Consider the following 26,280-nt stretch of genomic DNA (forward strand, 5'->3'; position numbering starts at 1 on the left):
TTGAATTTATTTTTTACTTGCTAAAAATGCTAGCAACCATGCAGCATTTTAGCTGAAATTAGAGTTCAACTGCACAAAAGCTTTATTTTATTTTCTACCCAAATGAGCACATTCCCACCACCTTCCATTGCCTACTTGCATAGACAAGAAGCGTCAAACCCAAAAATGGAAATTTGAACATTCATTCTAAAGACATTTCAATGATAATGTTGGCCGTACGATATGATCGAAAGCTAAAAAACAGCTATTAAATTAACTCGTGGAGGGATTCCTTTCTTAACGGATGTTTCCAACACCAACACTGAACTTTGAACCTCACATTAATCATCATTTAACTTTGTCAAAGTCATGACAGATTTTCATTAAAATAGGAGAGAGAGCCCAAAAATCATGTTTCTCAGAAAGACAGGTGAAAGACCCTGAGTTACAGGAGACAGTGGCTGTCCTAGCAGGTCTGTCACCCTCTACTTATCAATGCTTGTGTGAAATCTGACCAAAAAGTTGCAAGTCTTGTCTTCCCCTTACACGACAGGTGAGGAATTCAGCAGTTAGAATAAACTTCCTCCTGCAGCAGGCACCAACTGGCAGACTGCGGTCGGATCTGGACCAAAACTTCGTCCTAGCCAGACCCGTGGCCAAGTTGTAATGAATGAAATGTAAAACTGAGAACAATAGGAGTAGTGCTGGGCAATGAATCGAAAAATAATCAAACCGACATTCAGAACCGCTAACCGACATAATCTTGTGCATGTTGGGTATTTCGGTTATTTAAAAATTCTGTTAACCCTTTCCCCACTGGGGCAGCCAACTCCTACGCATCTGCCCTGCATCTCAGGCTTTTGGGCTCTGTCTTCCGCTCTCATGACACTGAGGAAAATCTAATGCCAAAACACAGCGAGGCTAGAGGTGGACATGTGCAACAGCACGCTCCAGCGCATGGATATGTCCGACAGTCCGCTCCAGCGTGGACATGTCCAACAGCCCACTCTTGACTGGAGCAGTTTTACAAACTGTATCGCTCCCGTGAGGTTTCCAACAAAATACCTGTTATTGTACACAACCAATACGCATGGAGTCATGTCCAACAGCCAGCTCATCCGTCATGTAAAAAAGTGAACGACTTCGACTTGAGAACAGCTGAGTGTTTGAGTGTCTGAAACAGACAAACTTGGTGGAAAGTCCCATCTATAGACTACTTCGTGTTAGTTTCAGGTTTACTCAGACTTTGGATGAATTATTTAGAAACACCAGGACGCATCGCTCAGTGTCTCATCTGCCCGCTTGCAGGGGCAGATGTAATGTTTTGGGGGCCTGGGGCAACAAGCACATGACCTTATTTTCACCCTTTCTCTTACTGGGAATTTTGGCAGGCTGTTGGCAGCTATAGGAGAAGTAGGCCTACTCAAAAGTTTTTAATTCCCAAGTAAAATGATTAATAGCACAGAAGATTCACAGAAGTTGAAGTCAGAGTCCTGCAGTCAGGAGAGGTTGGCCCATTATCAGCACAATATGCTTAAATTTACCTGGAGTTTTGTGAAAGTTTAATAAATAATAATAATAAATCATATGTTTATTACACTCAAACACACCATGGTCAAATGAAACTGTGTCAGTGAGCTATGAGGGCAATGAACAAACCACAAAAAAGCAAAAGCAAAATAATCATTCATTAATCATAATTGGGGTAAAAATGTTCAATTAATCGTGATTCTGATTTTAGGCATGAGGTTCGGACCTTTGCTGGGAGGAAATTTTAGCAACTGGACCCCTTTGAATTTTAGTTGAATACCCCTGTCCTATAGTGTCTGTCTTGGTCACCAAGTGCCGGCCAACTAATTTTAAATTAACATCTAAAATATCGAAACCTCTTGTCACCCAAATCCTCCCTTTCTCTCCCTGCAATTCCAGCAGCTTTTAATTCAGACAGGACATGTTGTTGAAGACTTGGCCTGTACTGCCACCATTGTTACCCCCCCCTCCATGAAAAACAAACAGGGACAGCAGTGAGAAAAAGGAGAGAGAGAAAGAGAGAGAGAGAGGGGGCGAAAGTGACTGGAATCTCTGCAGTGGAGAGATAGGAGGTGAATAACAAAAGGAGGGAGCACGGCTGTGTGGATGGATGGATGAATGATAGACAAGGAGAGGAGGGAGAAAGGAGAAAGTGAAGCCAAGAATGCTGCTGTGGGGCGATAGTGCCAACAGAAAGGGAGGGGGGAGAGAGACAGGAGGAAAGAGTGAGGATAAGGGGAGAGGGGATGCTGGACTTGTTGCCTCACAATGGCTACAGTCTGGACAAGGAGGAGCAGAAAGCCTGAGAATGAGGGGAAATGATGTAACTGAGAGGGATTAGAGCGTGTGCGGTAACAGACAACGCTCCTCAGTCTTTTCTGGCGAAAAAGAGCAAGAAGGAGAAGAGGTGCTTTCACAGCTGTAGTTCAGTTCACTTGGCACTCCAGACTAAAGCCTCCTGCACACTGTGAGATTTTTGCAATCTTAGAAGTTTAGAGCAGCTACACTCTGCAGCATGGATCTTAATAAACTTGGGTACGACATCAAGTTTGATGTGCGCAGACTGTGTGATGACATCACTTACTGAATCGCAGGCTACGACCTACGCCCGTCGACGTCAACATGCATGAACAAAACATCATTCATCTACGCCGCTTTAGCGGTAAGAGCAAAACGTAAACAAACAGATCGAGCCCCCGCATTTATGTGTGTTTTGAAAAATCTAGCAAAGAAGAGGAAGAAGGGCATGCGGATGCAGTCATGGCTGGGGAAAAAAAAACAACTTGGCACCCTAATTGTGCAACAAGAGCTCGAAGTATTAGCTTGTATTAGTATTTAGTGGAGTCGCGCTGATCAGTCTAACATTTCATGCAGCATTTCTGTTGGCTGATGAGTAGACGTTGGTTGTATGGCAGAGATTCTTATCCCAAATTTCTGTCTCTGTCAGAAGTTTATCCCAGGCTGTCTTTGATCGCACGACTGTGACAACGGCCATCCAACGGCAGCTCTCTCACTGTGCGACGTAGGACCGTTGTTTTTAGAGCCACGACCAAACAGATATCACCACGTTTCTGCCACGATGGTTATCTTTCATCTGAGACAGCCCAAAATCACAGAGTGTGTACCGGGCTTTAGGGGAAAAATGATAAATTAGGCGGGTTTCAATTAACCTTCAAATTGTGCAAATTGCATGCAACACATCTAACTCAACTCAAATCATAGCTTGTTGTTTGCATACTTTTTTTTTTTTTACAATTTTTATACAAACAAAAGATATATAACATGCCAATTAGTGAGTTTTAGTAAGCACCTGTCCACCACTGTGCACAGCTGCACAGCGGTGGAAGAAGCACAGAAAGCCTCTTTTAAATCCATGTGTGTTAACTGTGTGGGTAGTTAAACAAAACATCAAATGTTTGACTTTTTATTTTTATTCTGAGCTGCCATCTGAAAGCCACTATGTATGAAATTATTATGTCATTATAGTATTTTTCCAATAATTCTACAGCCATAAGGCTTTATTGTATAATGATGAATAAAGTAATTATAATCATGATAATGAGACAATGCCAGAAAAAATAGCTGTAGACTATGCATTGCTTTAGTCCATTAGTGTGATAGCAGCAACCAAGGCCACACTGGCTCAACTTAGTAATATCATGTCCACTCAGTCTCACGTCTTCACTTTCACTTGACCCTTTTCTTATTTAGGGTTATGTTCAATCACAAATACAACACTTAAAATAATTACAGTTGTTCAGTTACTTCGCCAAGGAAACAATAATTTAGCAGTTTGATTTTGAATTCAAGTTATCTTTATCTAACACATTTATTTTTACATAACATTTTTGCCAAACTACAGTGTTTATTTTTAATTATTAAAGTTGCATTGCTTTGTGCACCCTCATGTTTACTGATGTTTGTCATTTACTCATTAAGTGAGCTCAGTTTGTTTAAGTCACTTGTTCAGTTTGGTTTTGTTTACCTTGTTTAGGGGCCCAATTTAAACCCATCTTTTTAATTTTAAAATGCCTTCCTGCTCGGTCCCTCACAGTCCCTTAGCCAATTATGTGTGGGAAAAGTTACCCACACTGTGACAGTAGTAAGACGAAACTGGTAAAACTGTTCACATCATGACTTTAAGCTAAAAAATTATGCTCTGTTCTTTCAATATTAGATTGTGTTGTTAATGTGCTTGCTGGCATTAAGACATCCTTTCGCTTTCCCTTTTTGAATAACGTTCACAAACTATGGCTGTCTGCTGATAGGGAGGGTATTTCATTTCACACAGGCGCAGAACATACGTGCTTGTTGGCAATGGGCTGTCATCTTTGCAATGTGTTCATGTGTAATATTTTGGCCCAGACACAGGCGACATGAGGCGACGCAGCAGGGGACTTTCGTCATCGTCTGATGTCTGTTTGGTGTGTCTGGGCCTTTGAAAATGGCAACTGTGTGATTCTCCAGACCATTTACTACTGCAAACTCAAGCCCAATAGCTTGTGACCTGCTGTAAAATACTACCTGTGTCACAGGGATCTTAAGAACTGAAGCCAAGAACATTTTTTAGAACCCTTTTCTGATGGGAAAGGAGGACAAGGTCCTTGAGCCTTGAGTTTCAGGCAGAAGATCCTGCAGACAGTAAAAGCAAGGAGAGAAAATGTTGAATGAGTAAAATAAAGTCTGTGAGTGAAAGGTAACCAGAGTGAGGCGGAAAAAAGGACAAAACAGAATAGGAAAACAGAGGAATGGGAATAGACAGTGCGTAGGTGAAAAGACAAGAGACACGGTGTGAATACAGCATGGTTGTTTTTGAAAGATGGAGAAAGAATAAAAGTGCTTTGAAAAAAATGTGACTTTTTGGGAAAATTGAGAGGAATTAGACGCAGCGTTCGTGTGTGCGGAGGGGTGGGGGGTGGGGGGGCAACAGAAGAGAGATGAGAGACAGAGGCACTTCGGGGGGTGTGCAGATTGCTCACACATTCACAAGGCTGCATGTCAGAGATAGCACAACAAAAGAAGGCCCAACACATTCAAATTAATATAATTATCAAGTCAGCTATTAATACAAAAGCTTCTTTAGCCCAGGGCGGATTAGCCCACAGGTCACTGACGCACAGAACACACGTGTGTGCACTCACACGCACACACACAAAGAAGTCAATCAAGCCAAGACAAAACCCACCCTCCCCAAACCAGTTAATATTCAGGCATGAAACCGGTTCTTAAATAATAGTAATAAAAAAAAGTGGAGCAACAGAGTGAGTCGTCATGCTCCCTCTGTTGCTTTTAGGGTAGATTTAAATTCCTAATACACACACACGCACACACACACACACACACACACACACACACACACACACACACACTAGCAAAAGAGCTTGATAAAGTAGCGACAGGGCAATCTGTCATGGCTGGCTAGCTGGTCACATAAGGTTAATAGATTCCTTTCTGTCTCACATCCCCTCAGCCTTCATCACCATCATCAGCGGCGCTCTTACCATAGTGCCATATCATCAGCGATAATCTCAAAACAGACAAAAATATAAGGCCGCTCTATTAACAGTGACCTGAAAACCAGTTACATGGCTTTTACATCCAAATGAGCTTCATTTTCTTTGCAGTACTAATAGCTGTGAAGCAGAAAATGTGCTCATACAGCTGTGAGAAAAAAAAAAAATTCTGTAGGTGCGTCTGCAAAGTCAATCTCACCGGGTTCCCACTGTGGAGCCGCGGTAATATTCCACAGCGTTCCATAATAAAATAGCATTATTTTGCTGGAATGCTTTGGAAAACTTAAGGCTGTATCAAATGGATGATAAAATGTAATGTATAAGAAATAACAAAATCCCGACACTGTCCCTGCAAAATTCCATGATTCTCCAGGAATTCCATGACCAGTGAGAACTTACACTTACTTACTCACACATACAGGGTGCAATTAAACAATTAAAAGAGTAACACAGCAGGTGTTGAGGTGCGTCATACTTTGTGCCACAACCAAGCCTGATGTGTCTGAAGCCATCAGCCTCCTGCCGTGTTACATGACTAATCCCCTCATTGTAATAAGCACACAGCCAACCCCCCCCCGCCCACACACACACACACACACACACACACACACACACACACACACACACACACACACACAAACCTATGAGAGGGTACTGACCACATAAGACCGGTACACTCTGTGACATAGATAGCCATTCCTAAAGAGCTACCCGCCCGTCTCCCACCTCGCTGACATTCACTTTCACGTACAATCTTAAGTGCTTTGCCTTTTAAAGCTATGATGCAGAACTACAATTTGGCGAGGGTAGCAATTTAGAGGAGTCTTATGTAAAGGTTAGTTTGTCACTCTGAATCTTCTCTCACAGAGAGAGGGGCTGGTAAGAGAGTGTGACTGCCACCTTTTGGACAACAAAGGCAGCTGCGACAGAAACAAAAATTTCCCTTTGCTGTTATTATAAAACGAGAAACTTGTTTTTGAAAGTAAAGTTTTTTTTAGTATAGAATGGACAAGCTGTACGGAAACTCATTCTGTCACAAGACTCAAACGCTTAAAATACACCATCTCCCAGTAACAATTTATTTTAACTCTTCCATCTAACATTTACAAGCAGTATAATGTTTCTAACACACATCGTAATGTACTGTTGTTATAAATAGCTTGAAGGACATTATTAAGTGTTTACATAGCAATTTCAAAGTATCTCAAAAAAAGACTTGGTTATTTATGTCTATCTGAAGCCGCAAGCAATAATTATTGTACATAACCAGAAAATAATAGACATTTTATTCTATCTATTGAAGTGTTTCTAAATACTACTAGGACAACTGTGCAAACTCTGTGCCCTGATGAAGGCCGTGTGATCAATGAGAAATCTAGTAAGTGGTCCTCAATTTTAAGAGTCTTAATCCACTGGTGGATTATGTGTACATGGGTGTGAAAGCTAATTGCTTTATAATAACCAGTAAGGGTTGTGTTCATGCATGAATCATATGTAATTAAAAAATAAATATAGTTATGTTTTACTTTCTCTTCAGTCATTTATTATCTGTTTTAATACCTCTTTGGGTGCTAGATAGGAGGTATAAATGTTGGCAAGGACAAACTTATATATACATGAGTGTTTATTTATACACTTAAAAACATCCTTATATCTGTTTAAAACTACTAAAGTGTGTTAAATACAATAAATTATGTATATATGTTCATATACTGCTTATAAATGCTACATAAAGCAGTTACAGTAAAGCACTGGGGTTAGTCATCTTCTAGCTAAAGCTACATTTGGAAAATTTTGTTTTATTTTTTCTTTTCATATTTATATAAATGTCACTATACTCACACAGCACTAAAATCATACTCTACTGCCTGGTAGCGCTTCTTATGCTCTTTCACATGTGAGCGAAAACAACCAGTCAGAGACGAGGAGTCTCTAACACAGCTGTCAATCATGTCAATCACTGCCAGTGAACTGTGGTCAAACTGTCAAACTAGGCATCGCTGATCAAATACGGATCAAGATTCTGTGACCTGCATTTCCTTCGGGCTTCCCACACATTCATGCATTTATGGTGGCACACCACAATATAAACTTCTGCTGCCACAAATAGATTAGACCACCAGACCATTCAGTGTTATTGAAATATATATACCGGACAGTAATTCATTGCATCACACTCTCTGTGTACTTTGGGCACAGACAGAGCAGCGAAACATCAAGCGCACTGAAAGTGAAACTTAAACATTCATTCTGCTGGGTCTTAAAGTTTGCATTTGCTCTCGGTAGCTGCTTCCCTTATTTATTGACTTGATCTTATCTGAAAAGATCAATTATCCACCCCCGCAAGTCAAAAACTGCTGCTGAGAAAAAAAAGATCTCATGGAGAGCTCCGCCTGTGCCATGTTCACAGAGCTGCAAAAACCTCCAAATTTAGAGACTGAACAAGGAATGATACAAAGGGACAGTTTTCCCCCTCCTACGCAACACATATACACTCTCATTCAGCTGGAAAAATTGTTGCCTATTCTTCACCGAAACTGTTTTAAGAGACATATTTCAGTGTACTGTTTAGCTGTAAAATTAGAAAGTTGGTACAGCTGGTGGCAGAGGCTTGATACTTTAGTTCGCTGTATTTAATATTGCTGCTGGGTCACACATTTTCTCATTTTACAGCTAAACAGCAAACTGAAATATGTTTCTGAAAACATCTGAGGTGAGAAATGGACAATGGAGATTCATATTTGATCAGTGCTGCCTAATTTAACAGTTTGACCGCAGTTTACGAACCGTGATTGGCATTACTGAAAGTAGCGCAGCAGACTCCTCTAATCTGATTGGTTGTTTTCAGTGTGCCATGGTGTATTCTAAGAGCAGAAGGAGGGAACTGATTTGTTTCAATGACTGTCTCATGTTCTTCTTTTAGAATAAAGTGATAGTTTAAGCAAAACTGAAACAAAGTTAATTTCCTAAAAGTTACCAACTGCAGCTTTAAATCACAGAGATTCACACACAAACATATGCCAACCTACAACATCCCACAGTGACATCCCATAATAATGAGATACTGCCAGCCTCACAGTTACCCTGGAGTCTCGTATCAGGCGTGAGGGCTTCCCTGACATGTGGTGGTGCCATAACATGACAAATGACTTTAACAGAAGCAGCCATATTTTAATCCATGATAATTTGGTTAGCCTGCCTGTCTGCATAATTTAATGCCAAAAACCTGCTGCCACACACTTAGGATGTACAACTGGTCGTGTGAGATAAATGTGAGATGGGTTTTTGCCTCGGGGTTCTGGTTTGCCTTCGCGCTGATCACTTGAGCTTTTATAAGAAAATCAACACATAATGCTTCTATTTATCTACAGATATTTCAGAGTAATTTTCCACAAAATGCTTTCCCTGAATAGTTATGTGATCTTGCAAGTATAATGGATGGCCAGATTTTCCGTTATTTCTAGAACAATTTGCACTTTGCAAATGGATGTTTCTTAAATTCTTGCACTGTGATAAATATCGGTCTTTCTCTAATTTCCTTACAGAAAAATCAATAAAGCTTTATGATGCACTTTAGGCATTGTTGGTAATATTTTTTTTTTCCTCATGGAGTGAGCCAACTTAATGTAGCAGAGATGGCGGTGAATGAAAATGTTTCACAACAAGCAGAAGATGAAATACACTGCGGCACACCGATTACAAACAAGCAATGCAGAGAAGCTCCTGTTTCCTCCATTAGAAAATGAACGCTGGGTATTAAAATAGATTGTTCACCGGTGGGGCCTGTCACTGTCACCATCGGCCCACTTATCATCTCCTGATAGGGGCTGCTGGCCGCTCAATGGCTGCATTCTTGTGAGTTAGGTGTCAAATATTGTCTGGAGAGTTTTTCCTCTGTGTACAATCAGACCATTGTGTTAATCTAGGTGTGGGAGCAGTGAATTCCAGCCGTTGCAATGCAGAGAAGTTATCACATGGCGAAAATCGTTTGCCAAATCTAGAAAATGCAGAAACTTTGAAACCAAGAAAATGAGGCTATTTTATCCCTCTCTTTAGAACCAGACTCCATTGAGAAAATATTAATTTAACATCGCTGAACACCGGGGCAGCTGGGCTACCGCTGCCTACACCAGTTAGTTTGCTTGTGTTATTGTGTGACTTTGGCGTTTAAAAGGTTGGTTCAGATTCAACAAAGTCACACAATAACACAAACAAAATTACTGGTAAAGGGAGTGGTAGACTAGTAGCTCCTGTGCTCAACAAGCTAAAATAACTGCTTTTTTTCTAATCGAGTCTGGTGGCTTTGACGAGAGCACTGATGTGGAACTGAAGCCGTTAACAGCTTCCCCATCGGAGCCAGCTGTCTGACAGCAAGGTAAAGCAATGAAAATACTCTCAATATAGCAAAACCGATACTACATATTTTAGGTGGGACTTATCTTAGGGGGCTGAATACGTTTGGCTGCTGACCCCCTCCACAGCAGCACATTTCTTAACTTTCATGTCTGACTCCAGCCTGCTTCTCCAAACAGGATACATGCTGACTGACATGTGTAATAAGTACATGATAAAATCCCACTTCAAATATATATATTTTTTTAAAAAGAGTCAAAAATCACAACCAGATCAAAACCACATGAAAGCCAGACATGACACAGAAACAAGTGCACAATCAGGAAATAACAAGTCACTTTTCCTGGTACTTTCGAGAAATTATTATCCAGTAAGATAACACTCATAGCAGCTCAATTCTGGTCAGCCTCAATAAACCAAACGACCCTGAGCTAACTGAAGATAAGACGGGGAGTGATGTCCCGGGCATGAAACCAATAAAACAGGATTTTACACCCCATGTGAGTTTACACCATCTGTATTTCATAATCAAAACTGTCTTTTACTGCTCTGAGGAACGCAATGTTTCACTTTCTATCCTGTCTTTTAACAATGCTTCACACTTCCTCTGTACAGCAAGTGATGAATGTCCAGCTTCCCACAGACGCCTTGTGTGTACTCAGCCATGAGCTGTCTCTTAGACACACACACACACATGCATAATGCACACACATGGCGTGATGTCACATGTCCACCGATATCAGTAAGTATGCGGCAGAACAGAACAAATCTCCATTGATAAAACCGAGGGAGGTTCTCATTTAGCTGCAACAGCGCAGGAGGTCTAGGCATGCAGTTCACACACGTCATGTGTCCAGATGTCCAGACGTCTAGATCCAGCTGCAGTTCAGACCTGCTTTCATTTGATTTCTACTCAGGCACAGCGCTAGAGAGGAGACTGCAGTGGCTATTTGGAACATCACCTCAGTGGACTTTAAAACGTTGCCTGAGTTATTTGACAGGACCAAATCAATTCGGGAGATGCATTTGCATTTGCAGCACACTATATCGGTGGTCCTCAACCTGTTTTGGCCTAATGTACCCTAACAGTTTTCAGATGTTCAAAATGTGTTCATTTGAATCGATTTTAAACTGGATGTAATTAATACTACGAATCAGGATGGATAAAGATAGAAATATGTTATCTATTAAATTACAGTGACTTGTTTACACATTGAAACCTTAGCAAATTGGCTTGATTTCGTTCAAAAACATGGGAAAGAGGCAATGAACAATGAAAGATATATAAAGACAAACTACCTAAAAATTAGCACAATGCAGAAAGAAAGGTTATGAAAGCTGTCTAAAAGATAGTAAAAAAAACTTAAGAAAAAAAAGAAAAAACTGAAAAACAAAAAGAAAAGAAAGTTAAGAAAACGACATAGAAATGTCCTTAGAAAAAGTACTTAAAATGGTTTTTGTAACATAATTTAAAATATATAATTATGATAATTATAAATATCGGTTTTTCCCTAGCTTTTTTCCCCTGGACATTTTTCCCTTTTTTTTTTGTCAGACACCTAAATGTCACATACTGTGAACCTTTACTACTCATAGGCAATTATTTTAACTATTAATCTGTTACTTTAAAGTAACCCCAGAGATAAAAGGGTTCCTATAGTCTGGAATCACAGCTGTATGTGTCCACGTGTGCCTAACTTGACCAGAATCCACTGCATCCACAAATGTGTCTGTGCAACTGTGACCAACACACAATTTAAGTGTACCCACCCCGCTACACACACACACACACACACACACACACACACACACACAGACAGGTCATGTGAGGGACCTTCGGGGCCTCTTTGTTGGGTCATGTGAGGGCTCAGTGCTGACTCTGCCCCACTTCACACTGACATTGCCTCGAGCCTAAATGACTACAAAACAACTGCATATCTAACGTAAGTCATTTTAGAAGAGGGAAACTACTTTAGATATTTTAGATATCTGCAATCCAACGATGGAAAACAATACGTTAACATGCACCGACATAAAACACAAGCTGTATATGTGGCTCTCTGTAAAAACAGAGCACTGCAGAGGTGGAGAAAGTGTATTAAGAATCTCTGTCTCTTATCAATGTGTGTGTGTGTGTGCGGTAGGCGGACGCAGGGAGGACGGTGCGGCAGGGTAAATGATGGCAGTATCGATCCCTGATGCTCTTTTATAGCCCTGTCATGTCAGTTTAGCACCTTGGCAACACCCGCTTTAGAGCTACATCAATACTGAACTCTGGCACTCAGCAAAAGACAGATAGAAAGAGACAGAAAGAGAGGGAGACAGAGGACAAATAAATAGAAAGAAGCAAATACCAACTACAACACTGAGGTAAAGACTTGACCTCTAACCTCAGGAGTGAAGTTAGGTAAGAGCACAGACACCAAAATTATCTCTGTCACTGACAGAGTGTTAATAATCAATACTCCCTCTGACCTCTGGAAACCCTCTGAAACCTGAGCAGATTAGCTTGATTTCTTTCAAAAATATGGGAAGAAGGTAACGAGCAATATAAGACTGACTCAAAAATTAGCAAGAAATTCATAAAAAGCACAAGAAAAATTTGTTCAAAACAACAAAAATTAAAAAACAATACCCAAACAAAACAAACACTCACACAAAAAGAAATTTAAAAAAATTAAAAAAGAGGCGAACAAGAAAAAATGCTTAAAAATATTGTAATAATTATGTCACTTAACAGTGTTTTCCTATTTTTTTTTTTCTTATCTTTTTTAAAAAAAATAATTTTCTAAATCTACTACTACTACTACTACTACATCTTGCTATTTGTGGATTTTTTTTACCAAGTTGCTTATTGCCCTTATTTTCCATGTTTTGAAAGAAATCTCACTAATTTGTCCAGGTTATTTGTTACTCGATTATAGATTTTCAGTGGAATACTCCCTCAAAGGTGCAAAGTGTCCAGTATTGACAATAGTAGGCCTTTAGCAACAACCTAAAACCAAGGAAACTATAAAAGGTCCCTTGTTCAAAACAAAGGAAACATCACTCGTAGTAGTAGATGGAAATATTATGCTGAGAATGGAGAGCCAGTAATAAGTGGATGAATCAGAAAGTAGTCTGAAAAACCAAACAGGTTGTACAAAAACTGGTCAGTCCTTTCTTTTGATACAGCTCGCTGCCCACTAACATTAAATATAACATATGTAATGCAGTTAGCATGATCTAATGTTTTTTTTTCCCAAATAATAATTATTAAATTATTTGATCTTTAACTTTACCAATAATTGATTAAGGAAAGTGCTTTAAATTTGCAGCCCTCAACATATCTCTAACTTCTCTTTTTTTTCTTTTTCTTTCTCTTATTCAATTTCTACATCCTCATTTTTTTGTTTACTTGGTCCATACACTGGCTACTTATGTCTTTGGATATATATTTTGTTTGGGATATATCTGTTGGAGATAGCAAATGAAAAGCTGTATGAAATGAAATGATATACCAAAAAATAAAGTAGGAAAAAAATGCAGCCCTACACAGAGCTCAGACTTATCAGCTCGTTGTTTTAGCGTCTGTGTCCACACAGCCTCGTCTGTATTTTGGTTGGTGACTGGGCGGACTTGCTACAGCTTCATGAAGAGTCATTTATTCATCAATAATCCAGTGTCAAAAATGGGCTGCAGCTGTTCAGACTGATGAGCTGACACGTGGTGTTGGATAACATTTGCTTGGAATGGACGGTTTTGAAATCCGCCTCGTCTGATGCTGCAGTTCAATTTGGTGAAGCAGAAAATGAACCCTGTTCGCATTATCTGATAGCCACTAAGTATTGGATTTCAGCTGCTGAAAACAAAACATGCTAACATCTATTACTTCAGCAGAGCGCTTGTACTCTTATCAGCACTAAAGCTTTAATTAACTTGTTTGGATCTGTGTGGATTTATGTCCAATTATGGCCCGTTTTGCTGTTTTTTGTTTGTTTGTAGATGGCAATGATAAAAATGGTTATATTACAGTAAGTAGTTTAAGAGTATACTGTATCCTAATGTGTTTGTGTGCATATAGAAGTGTGTCTGTATGTGTGTGTGTGTGTTACTGACCGGTCGCAGGAGCAGGCCACCAGCACGCTGAGCAGGTTGTAGATGATGAAGGTGAAAATGACGGCTGTGATGGTGCCGCGGGGGATTGAGTAGCTGGGATTCTTCAAGTCCCCTGTAAGACAGACAGTTTTAGAGTGTGTTCACACAGGTAATCAAGTCAAACACACTCACAACTTGCCCTCACCTACCTGACATGTTCGAGCCGGCCATGATGCCAGTGCAGCCGTTAAACATAACGGCGAAAACAGTGGCGAAGGTCATCATATTTCCTGTTGTGTAATCCACCGTGTAGTTAGCTGCAGGGAGAGATTACAACAGATAAGTCACTGTAGTAGTGTTTTTATCAGCACCATCAGTCTTCTGACGGAAAGTTCAATTTGGTTTGTTGGCAGACTCTCCTCCATACTTCTGTGCCTGAACCTCATCCTGTTTTACAGTGTTTGAGAAAAGCAATCTCCACACGTCTTTCCTGCTGTTTCCAGAGCAGCAGCTACTCAATCACAGGACTCCATTTATAAAGAAACTAATCTTCTTTGAGGTTTTTATGGTTGTATGTGTATAATTGTAAATAAATATCATATCTACCCGAGGGACTACCCAAACCTGTCAAACATGAACCACACACAAACATGAACCAAACACATTTACTTTCTACTCTTGTTTTTCTATCAATGAATACCAGCATTTGTACTTGTTGGGGGGGTCCAGCAAGAATTAAGCTCCTAAAAAGCACTAAGCATTATTGATTCATGAGGGTAAACATGAATTGTATTGATTTATTAGATCAAGGTGTGGAAAGTAAATATTGTGGCCAAAATTGGGAATATTCATGTTTGAAATTATTTATATAAAACTGAAAAAAAGGGGAAGGATTTGATAAGTATTCACTCTCTCCTAGTCCTTTTCGGACAGGTTTGTTTACTGAATATGTCGAAAGGACATTTTGGTGTTGTTTTTCTTGCTTGTATATATATTTTTTCTCCTGTTTTATTTGGCATGTTCAAAACAAAGATTTAACAGTACTAAAAGTGACCAAAGAAAATAATCGAGCAGCTAACATGAGCAGTTAATGGTTGTAAAGCACTCAACACAACAGTTTGATGGAATGACACAAAAAAACAGGATGTTTACACACATTCAAAAACTTTAAAAAGTAAACATGAAAAAAACATTTTTGTCTCTGGACTTTACAATATTCACTTTAAGATTATAACTGTTGATGGCTCTTTGTGTGTTTGTGTTCTCTTTAGTCAGATTTGGGGATTATTCACTGTAATAGTTCTCACGTGTGCCTGAACGCATGCCCGAGTTACACCAATTAGCTTAGTAATCATGTGCTTGGATATAAATCCCCCAAAACAGAGTGGAGTGCTTAGGTAGATTTCCACAGACATTAACAACCACAGAACATGTAAAACATCTAATTACAGAGAAATCAAAACTTCTGTCCTCTGCCAACAGGGCTGGAAAAGATTGCGAACTTTTGATTTTTTTTTGGTTTGGTTTGGTTTTGTTCCCAGAAGCATTTCAGCTGTGTTAATGGGTGGGAAGCCGGTGAGGGATCAATTCCTTGTTGCAGCAGCAGTGATTTGCACGGGATTTATTGGAATAATCACAATGCAACACATGTGACTCTATCTCATTTAAAGGAATAGTGTGAGATTATGGGGCATATTTCCTATTTTTCTTTTGATTAACAAAAGCTAAAGCTACAAAACTGCAATGGAAACACTTTTTTTTGCTTTTACAGGTTACATGATGTACAACAAAGAGTGATGATGCAGCCGGCGCTACAACAGGTGTTATTGCATCGCATAACTCTTCAAAGGTTCATCATCTAGAAGTTTTGGATCCACAGTTCCTCTGTGAAATTGTGGACTATCACCTCCCAGAAATCCCTCATACGTGGCTGCTCCCATGGATAAGGGGCTCGCCTCACCATTTTGGCTTGCATAACACGCCTACGTCGCCTTCGACTGGAAATGATGACGGCTAGTACAGTGGCTGCAATAGAAATAAACCCGCTAATGTTCTGAACATCTGTGTTATCACATCGCTATTGTTTAGAAAGGGCTGCCAACATGTCTTTCATATGTCAAAATCAAGGCAAATGCTGTTTTGTTACAGCATAACGTCACACCTCTTTTGCTTCCTTGATGCCAGCCTGCTGTTTAAAACCACACACTGAGGCGGTATGATGATGCTTTTGTTGTTTCTGTGTAAAAATGCAAAGGCAGCATAAAGAAGGGGGGTTGTAGCTGCCCTGTAGGTGGCTGGTGACTATGCCTACATGAGAAATTTGGCTCTCAGTACCCTCCCTCGGCCAGCAGTGGAGTAAGCAGTGAGTGCAGCAGGGGCTGCATTGGATGTACGTCTAAGTCACTGAGGTCATGCTTCCAATGAGTAACAACTTATGAATATTTCAAACCCACATCATCCACAAATGTGAACAAGTGAAGTGAGTAAAGCACTGAGCATAAACAAATTGTTCAAATTGTTCATACTTGTCTGGTATGTGACGTAACAGGTCAATCTGAAAATGGTTCAATAGCAATTAGCTGAAAGGGATATCTCGACCCACCAGTATGGACTTCAATCAATAAATGGCTTCTGTAAACTATCAATGACCTGCGAGAGCGTTGATGTCATGGCCGCACTCCGCACATGTGCATTACGCTTCAGACAAATGGTCATGCGGGACAACAATTACAACATTGGCGGACTACTGAGCTGCGTTTGCGCTGCCGACTCTACTGAGTTTTTTTATAACGTTGTTGGTTCTCGTGCGTGCGTTCACCATCATCTTGTTTGTTTAAACTCACCGCTCTGTAGAAGAGCGCCCTTATGTGCAGGCATGTTGCGATCTTCCATGGTGTTTCATTACAAGTTACACCACCAACTGCTGGCCTTGCATGCATACTACAGCGCTTTTTGGTTGTTTTTGCCATGTACACGAGGATCGTTTTAACAATGTTAGTTTTTTGTTTTTTTTAAACACAAAGGAAAGAATTTTTCCGTCTTAGTTTGAACTGTATTGTCAAAATTAACAAAAGAAGTAACACACCACAGACCAAACAAGGCACCCTAAGCATGCTCAGTATGAGCAAATCCTGAGAGACCTGTTTTTGGCCGGCCTCAGTCATCTTACCTGCCAGGTTCCCCAGCAGCGTGTCCAACTTGAAGCCGGTGAAGTTGGCTGTGGTGGGAAACGTGGGGCCTGTTCCATTGGGTGCCGGGTTAAATGACTGAGAGCCGGGCAAGAGGATGGTACGAGGGCCAACGGCAAAGAAGCTGGTGAAGATGGTGCCCAAGACAAACATGACCACCAGGAAGATGAGGAAGGTGGCCTTGGCGTAGATGTGGGCTCCTACCAGGCACACCAGCAGGCACAGCAGGGCCACGCCTGTGGCGTAAAGAAGAGACCACCAGTAGCCCGACGGCAGGACCTGGTAGGGAGAGGTGACCAGAGATCCGTCTAGAGGTGGATGAGGTGGTAAAGGTGTCGAGGCAGGAGGTCATGGGGGAAAGATAAGGGGAAAATGCATTAATTCTTCTCGACATTTTTAAGCTTTTTTTTTACCTAGGAAATATTGCATCAGCTTAATGCTCTTTTCTAGAAAGATCCTGCTTTATATTCATAGTTCTACACACACACACTTGAGAAGTTTTCACTATTTTACCACTGTACTTCTAACTTGGTACATTTTTTTTCAGAGTTCTCACCAGGTCCCTGCTAGAAAATTAGATTTTAAAACTCTCCTGATTTATTTGTTTATTTATTTATTAATTTTTAACAGAAGGTCATTTTAACCCCATCGCCAGAATAAATGTTGGTATCGTACACATCTGAAAACTACGAATACATAACATTTCCACATTATTATGAAGCAGATATGTTAAAACTTTGTGTTTTAACTGTGTGGTTAAAAAACGTTTGGTTAGGGTCAGGAAAATATGTTTGGCTTAAAAGATCCGCTTAGGGAGCACAATCCTAATGTCTCAGTAAAAAACAACAACTGCTGTTAATGCCTAAAAAACTGCAGAAAACACAGCAATGAATCGCTAAATCAGAACCAGTTTTGTCTTTTGTTGGTCACGAACAGTGATCTGCAGCATGGCAGGCGTCTCCCCGAGGTGTCACACTGTCCACCATCCCCTCCACGTCCCAATGATAAAGAAGGCTCACATGCTACGAACAAACTTTAGAAATTTTGATAAAGTACGCATGAAACACACCAGTGAAATGATTTGTGGTTTGCAGAAACATTAAATGGCATTATTTTCTTCTGTGAAGTGGGCTTTTTGGTTTTATGAGAAGGAAAACCACTGATTAACCTAATTAAGAAAACATAATGAACTAAGTAAAGCTAGAAAATGTACTGAACTATTTTCATGCAAATTGATCAATTTGAAAATTAACTAATGTTCCCTGTGCAGGCAACTTAGCAAGCCCCACTTTCATTCCAGAAATAACTGCACCCACAGTGTGATTGCTTTCAGTGCTATAGTTTTAATAATAAAAGGACCATAATGGGGCTGCACAGCAGTTTGCACCTGCAGGCCAGCTGAGGTTACCTCCTATAGTCCACAGACATGCAGGTTAAGTAGGTTAGGTTATGTAACTCAGGAATCAAAATTTAAATTGTGAGTGTGAGTGGTTTTCTAAATCAGCCTTGTAATAAACTGGTGAGCCGTCCAGAGTGTATCCAACCTCTCGCTCAATGCCAACAACCACCTAAAGGGACAATAATGCTTCATATATGACCTGTAATAAGCTGTTCAGGAAGCTAATGAAATAAGTTACAGGGGAATAAGTCGAAGTTTGCAGATGGAGTGACCACGAGGAACCAGCATTTCACAAGCTGTTAATATGAAACTCACCTTCTGGCACGCCGAACGTGGCCACGATGGCTTCAACCAAACCCAGCACATAGAGGGCGCTGCCACACACGTTAGCCAGGAAGAACATGATGCCGATGCTGCCGCCAAACTCTGGCCCCAACGCTCTGCTGATCATGTCTGAGCGGAGTTAAGGCAAAGTGCATGTGTGTGTGTGTGTGTTTGTATTTGAGTCATTTGAATAGTTTGGCCTTTTTGAGGAAAGCAATTTGCTTTTCAGTTAATGTATTGTCATGTTAAGGCAAATGTTTTAAGAGAATGATGAAGAAGGTCTGTGCTGACTGACAGACAGCACTGATTGGGGTCATTTACCAAATTCCTGGCAGAGAGACATACTGGCCTCTATTTAAAGTAGTAAACAGTGTCTTATGGTTCAGATAATAAACAAATCAGGCCCCATTCAGTGTCACATACAATGCCACATTACACACCCATACACAAAGACACACTCTGTTTAGTGTAGCGAGGAGCTCTATAAGTGTGCCGTCTCCATTTCTTGGCCACTGACTATTTTACTGATACCACTTTGTCACGTGCAAATGTCATGTGATAGCGTGTGTGTGCTTGTGAAGAGGATACAATAGGCCCCGCCTGCATCCAGGGCTCCGTTGGTGGAGATGGCACACACTGACAGCACGGTCATGCAGATGATGAAGTAGGCCACCAGGAACATGGCAATAGCTTGGTAGAGTCCAGACTGGCCCACCACGAATCCTAGACAGAGAAATCACAAACACAAACACTGTCAGCTGGTCGAAAGCAGAACTTTGATGTGGCGATAACGTTAATGTGGTGAGCACACACCCACAGTGCAGAGGATGTGAGCCTTCAACATGGCACGAGTACCACGTCAAAAAAAACACACAGTTAGCGTGATAAAGTCAACAAAATGTGGATAAATGTGGATAAATGCATATTAGAGGAATTGCTTTTGTGCTTATGGTGATTTCAGTGAATGAATGAACAAAGGATTTTATTCGAAACCAAAAAAATGAAAGCAAACAAAGGTACATTGTCCAAAAAGGAGTAGGTGGAAGTAAAACTTATAAATCCCCCTTTCGTTTAACTCATATAATATTTCACCAAATGTATTTACAGCTAGTAGTTTTATATTTGACCAGATCTATGAATTTCAGTGCATGTGGCTTTCAAAACAGTAAGTCAAAAGGAAAGCGACTCATCCCAAAATTCCGCCCTCTCTAAAAACATAACTGGCATCACATGTTGAAAGTGCTTCCTCTCCGTGCCGTTACTGTAATGCTGAAATATGTGGGTTTTTCCAAGACTTCGTGACGGACAAAACTGACCAAACAAATCTTTCTAAACGACTCTTTTTAGTGTCTGGGATGTAATGAGCGAGCTGTTGATCATCTGAGCACTAATGAACCTGTGACTTTTCCCACTCGCCGTTATCGTCGGGCTGCAGTTATGGCCAAAATTATCTTATTTTGATCAATATCTCAATTATTTATCACCATTATTCATTGTTTACTTGGACAAAACATTTTTATTGCACTTTCACATTCAACTCTCTGAAACCGGAGTAATTTGGCTTGATTTCTTCTGAGCAGCAAAAGTAACCCAAAAATTAGTGAGAGAATCATTTAAAAGTTATAAGAAAATTACCTGAAAAAAAATTAAATAAATGAATAAATAAAAATAAAAATATTTATAATAAAAATATACATCTTTTTTTCCAGAGGCTTATTTTAAACATGTAATTATAAATATAGATTTCTTGATATTTCTACCTAGTTATTGATGATTATTATTGATGATTTTCCATTTTCCATTGATTTTTTTCCTTTTTATGACATTTCATGCCAAGTTGCTGATTACATTTTTGTCCCAAAAATTTCACATTTTCACATTTCACATTTCAAAGGTTTAAATACTTTTATAAGGTGTCTGAATGCAACACAAGAAAGCTGATGCCCATCCAGGTTTCAAGAAACAGACAGAGCACTTCTTTCTCGTCCGTGTTGTGTTACATTCCTGCTAATGTTCAAATCTTTATATCAAAATCAGACATAAAATGTGCACAGGTGAATGACAGCTCTTCAAAAGTGAATGCTGGCTGATCGCTGTGTCTGATTTGACATGCAGCAGAGTTTTTGCATTTTAAACTAATATCACAGACGATCATGCCCATTCAATTGTGGGATGCCAAAATCCTGATTAACATTCAATTATTAATGCAGCCCTACCATGTCACTGTAGGGTACTGCTCATGTTGCCTGCTACAAGAAGCGACTAAACTGGACTCAAGTCCAAACGTCTGCCTGCCGAGGACAATGAGGCATTCACACGCTCCTCAGATGGTCATTTTTCTGTCTTCAGCGTGTTTATGAGCTTTAAGCTGTTATGCAGAAACAACCTGGACACTACCAAAAAGACCTGTGTATTTCATTGCTCAGAGCATTTAAACAACACTTTGATAACGAAGAGCAAAGCAATCGGATCAGGTGAGCTATAACATATGATCAGAAATCATTTTTCACAGAAGACTGACACCATATTTTGCCAAAAGTATCAAAACTGGAAAGAATTTAGACGCATCAATTCAAAGGAATCAGTTCTGTGAAAAGAACGATGCACCTATCGTTACTAAGTATCAGAACAGTAACAGAAGCTGATTTAACATTAGGAACTATTTCAGTAAACAGGGCTCAAAAAGCTTTGCAACAAAACTAGTTCAAACGCAAACGTTAATTAAAATAACTAAAATATCTCATCTCCATAAGCAAAGTCATGTGTGTCTAATTTAAGTGTGAGAGAAGATATCAGTGTCACTTCGCACCATGTTAGACACATGTTTCACATCACAACCGCTTTCTGCTGTGATCTTCGATTATACATGTTTCCATAGTCGATGACGGCGACAAGCAGCGTAACGCCGCTGCTGATATCGTGATCTGCATCTGCAGTGCTGCTGTGTGGGTGTCACATGATCACAGAGAGCAGAGCCAGAATCGAATGGAAAAGGCAGTCTTTGATTCAGATATGAATAATGAATTTTAAGAAGGCTTTACTTTGTTTTAGCACTGTTGAAACTTTTTTGAAAAAGTTTGATACAATAGGTATTTTTTTTATTTTACATAATAAAATATTATTAGTTGATCACTGGGAAATGTTACACCATGATAAAAAAAAGTGTATAATGGCAGGATTTGTTATCCGGGGCGCATGGTGGCTCTGTGGATAAAGCGGGTGCCCCATGTTTAGAGGCTGTGTCCTCACTGCAGCAGCCGTGGGTTCAATTCCAGCCTTGGCCCTTTGCTGCATGTCATCCCCTCTCCCTTTCCCACTCCTGCTGCCCTATAAATTAAAGGCAAAAACACCCTAAAAAATATCTTTAGAAAGATTTGTTATAAAGCAACACACATGCACGTCTCTTCCTCTATGCTTTCACACCTGATAAATTTACTAACTGCAGTTTCACATCCTCCACCGAAAATGCAGTTAGTTCCTGTGTAGAATCACAGTGTAAGAATAGTCGTCTAAAGTCCTACACAGACAGTCACTATGTGTGTGTGTGTGAGCGTGTGTGTGTGTGTGTGTGTGTGTGTGTGTGTGTGTGCCCACTGCACAGCAGCTGACATCTCACGAGACTGGGGTGGGCAGGGGAGGGGAGCGAGAGAGAGAGTAAGAAAAGAACTTGGAGGTAAAACACAGAAAACACATACAAGCGCAACACATAAATAACTGGTACCAAGAGAAGAGAGAGGATGAAGTTACTCGTCAAAGGCTGGTGTTTGGTGCTTCTCAGTTGTCAGTGGCCTCCTTTTTATGCTTTGACAGATGAAATGTGAAACTGCGGATTGCGTGACATATTATGATTAGTCACTTCGCACTCATTTTTTACTGGAAAACAGATCTTTTACTGTCTTGACATTTAGCAATATGACTCGTTTTAGTCATTTTAGCCTTAAACATAAATTGTGTTTCCAGATAAAAGCAGATATCCTTCCGTTAAATGAAGTTGGTCAAATGATCCCACAACAATAAAAAGCCACTTTTCTCCAGATAACAACACTTTGATGACTGAGTTACAATAATTTATGCATAACTTACATATTACAATCCTGGGCATCTGAAGCTCATCCCTGCATGCCGGCATGGGACCCTAAAAACTGCAAATTTCTGCAAATTTTGCAGTGCATAAACTTTTGCTGAACTTGGTAAAATTTTGCAAGATAAAGTATGCTATGCATAACATCTAAAACTTAAGAAAAGTCTGGGTAAACATTTTATTCTTACCCAATAAATGCAACCCTGCTGGGGGTTATCAAACATTTCACAGGTTTCATGCAAAACTATGTTAGATGTTGAGGGTTTTTGTGTTAAAAGTTAGCAAATCTAATAAAGATATATACGCTGGTGATATTGCCACTGAACTTAAAATTACTGCTAGATTAAGCGATATAGTACAGATCGATGCACTCACTTTTTAAGTAGTGATTTAATATTCAGAAAATCACATTTGCACACTTAAAAATCAAGCAGTGCATGGAAAGGTTGCACTCTAACTGGTTCTCAAAAAAAAAATCCACAGGAAACAGGATCAAGGTTTTGAGTGCAGGTGCATGTGAAACCTAAAGTGATAAAAGCTCAAAAAATCCTTCCACAATTCATCTGCTTCTCAATCTAAATCCCGTTTCTGAGCACCATTGAATCAGTCAGGGATGAAAGATAATGGATTCATCATACCAGTGTGAATGTCATCAAGCACAACTTTATTTCAATAAAGTCACACTACTCAACAGTGCCCTCCGTAGCTATTCAGATGAAAACATTGCTCACTTTAATAGTTGTTATTACAGAAACTGGTCAAATTTGATCAATGTCTTGCATGCCGAATTCAACAGTGCCTCGAACAAAAGGTCATATTCACGTTATATAGCATGAACCTTTACTGACAAGCAAGGCAACCTTAAAATATCAGAATTTTGAATGGGGTTTGGCTTACATCTCTGGTTCAGAATTCACATAACGGTGTGCAGTGATTTAAGAGGATAACTGTTACCATCAGCACTCACCTATTCTGAGAAACAATACCACGCTGAACATTGACAGCAGGGTAGGGATCACCACACCGAAGAAGATGGAGAGTTTCTTCGGTTGCCGCTGAGGGGTGGACCTCTGCCGGGGGCTGCCCGGGTGCTGAGCCAGGGCCTGCCCGGCCGGAGGGGGCCGCCGCTCGGTTTCATTGACGCTGGTGGAGAGGCGGTAGTGGAGAAGAGGAGTCCGCTCTGTCATCGTGAAACCTGCCTCTTCACAAGCTCCACAACTTATCAGAGCGACCTGTCGCTCCTGCTTCTGCTGCTGAAATCTGACTGTTTCGCCACGACACGTTTATAAAGGTTCCCAATGTTTGTCTCGAAAGTTAGTTGGCTGCAGACTGGTAAAAAAAAAAAAAAAAACGTTAGCTACATGGCAAAGTAGGGAATAAGTGCTTTCGTTATCAGTAAAAATACCGTGAAATAAATTCAGCCCAGTAAACGTCTATATAGCAAAGTGCGCAGTCCTCACACATAATATTAAAAAGTAAGGTAAAAGTCCACACAAACTGCCCATATCTGCCTTTGTGGTTGCAGATTTTAGCAGCACTGCTGTTGAGATTATCATGTGACTTACGGACGTCAATTTCACTTCACACACAAGTACAACTTCCGGTTACAACTTTCAGTGTAAAAGCTATCGACAAGTTATTAGTTGATTAGTTTGTAATTAATAGGCAGTGTTGGCGGTGTTGAAAAAATAATTTAAATCACTTCCCAAATGCCATTTTTTTAGACTTGCTTTTATGTGGTGTAATATTTTCTTTATTATTTATTTTTATTTCTTTTATCTTTTTATGCTTTATGTGTTTTATTTCCTTTTATTTGTGGTTTGATTGGTCTGTTTATTCGTATTATTATATATTGTGTGTGTGTGTGTGTGTGTGTGTGTGTGTGTGTGTGTGTGTGTGTGTGTGTGTGTGTGTGTGTGCGTGTGTGCGTGTGTGTGTGTGTGTGTGTGTAGCTTGACAAATCTGTCTAACGCTCGGATCTTCCTGTGTTTTCCTTGCAGCCCCTTTTTATTTCCAGCCTGTTGCTTTGGGTCATATGATCAGGTTGGCTGAGCCAATCAGATCGCTGCATTCTTTCAGCCACCTGCACAGAAATACATCCATGAGAAATATTAACCACTTACAACCTGGAACTTGATGTGCATTTGTGATGTGAAGTTTAAATGTTACATTTGAATACTTCAGATCATATAAAAAGATAAAAGAAGAAAACATACTAAATATTAAATGCACTTTAGGTGTGATAGATTAATGCTTTATTTTTATGTTGTGAAACTTCCTGTGTAAAAAAAAAAAAAAAAAAAAAGTCGGTATATTTTAATGTTTTAATTTTATGGTAACAATCACATCTTGCATGGGTCCATATGGAAATGAAAATACAATATAATGTGGAAAAACAAACAGGTTTCTCACCTTCCTCTTCTACATTTTTAAAGAATAATTGCTTTTCAGTTTGAAAGTTAACAGGTTTAACAAATAATACAGAATAGTGCAATGCTGTAATGGCCCGCCTCCTTCCCAAACAAAATAAATTCGGCCAGTAAATAAATAATATATGAACAAACACAACACAGTCTGACTAGCAGAATGTGAACATCTTTCTGTGATGCTACAGTGATTAAGCAAGAATTAGGCTACATTTTGCTGAAAAAAATAATGCTGTATTATTACATATATTATATATACATACTGATAAATTATTTTACACAAGTCAATGCAAATACATTTACAAAATCTATAAAAGTAATGTAGACAAACTCTCAGTGTGCAAACATTCATACATGTTTAGATTTTCAACACTGATGTTTCCTCAGATTTCAAATATAACATGATAAACTTAAATATACACTTTTCAGTTGACTTTCACATCATTAATAGTGAACCGGTCAAAAAAAAAAAAAAAAAAATATGGGGCAGCCGTTGAGTGCTTTAACAAAATCACAAAGTGCATCTTTAACTGTATCTGTTTCATATTCTGAAGATCATTTTTGCATTTAAATGTTTCCCCCTTTTTTATTATCTCTTTTAAAAGAGATAATAAAAAAGGGGGAAACAGTCACTGGAGAGCTTCCTCAGAGCTTCTAGATGCTCACTTGTACTCTCTGTGTCGGCCCTACGTAGACACATGCATGGGTTGAGAAACCTCAGGTCCATACAGCAGTATAGCAATTTAAGATATACAGTAATGGTCTTGGCTAAGAAAAAGAGAAATCTTATAAGTTCTTACTTGTGGCCTTGTGGTTAAAAAAAACTCAGTAACCTTTGCCGGCCTTCTACATATCCATAAAGAAGAGTCAAGATGCCTATTTTTCCTTGTTTCCATGTGGGCAGGTCACT

At 39.7% G+C, this 26,280-nt stretch overlaps 1 protein-coding gene across 1 annotated transcript in view; it reads right to left on the minus strand.

The window, feature by feature from the left end:
• zgc:153039 (uncharacterized protein LOC767698 homolog) overlaps window positions 1-24,500 on the minus strand; it is an 80,972-nt gene extending 56,472 nt beyond the window's left edge. The window contains exons 1-6 of the mRNA XM_042487178.1: window positions 23,912-24,500; window positions 19,452-19,586; window positions 18,855-18,992; window positions 17,122-17,448; window positions 14,162-14,269; window positions 13,974-14,085 (exon numbers count right to left, since the gene is read on the minus strand). Coding sequence (XP_042343112.1) covers window positions 13,974-14,085; window positions 14,162-14,269; window positions 17,122-17,448; window positions 18,855-18,992; window positions 19,452-19,586; window positions 23,912-24,131 — 1,040 coding nt within the window. The 5' untranslated portion in view covers window positions 24,132-24,500. The remainder of the gene's footprint in view (window positions 1-13,973; window positions 14,086-14,161; window positions 14,270-17,121; window positions 17,449-18,854; window positions 18,993-19,451; window positions 19,587-23,911) is intronic.
• Window positions 24,501-26,280: the final 1,780 nt, after the last annotated feature.

This window comes from Plectropomus leopardus, chromosome 5 (genome assembly GCF_008729295.1).
Source record: "Plectropomus leopardus isolate mb chromosome 5, YSFRI_Pleo_2.0, whole genome shotgun sequence".
Taxonomy (NCBI): domain Eukaryota; kingdom Metazoa; phylum Chordata; class Actinopteri; order Perciformes; family Serranidae; genus Plectropomus; species Plectropomus leopardus.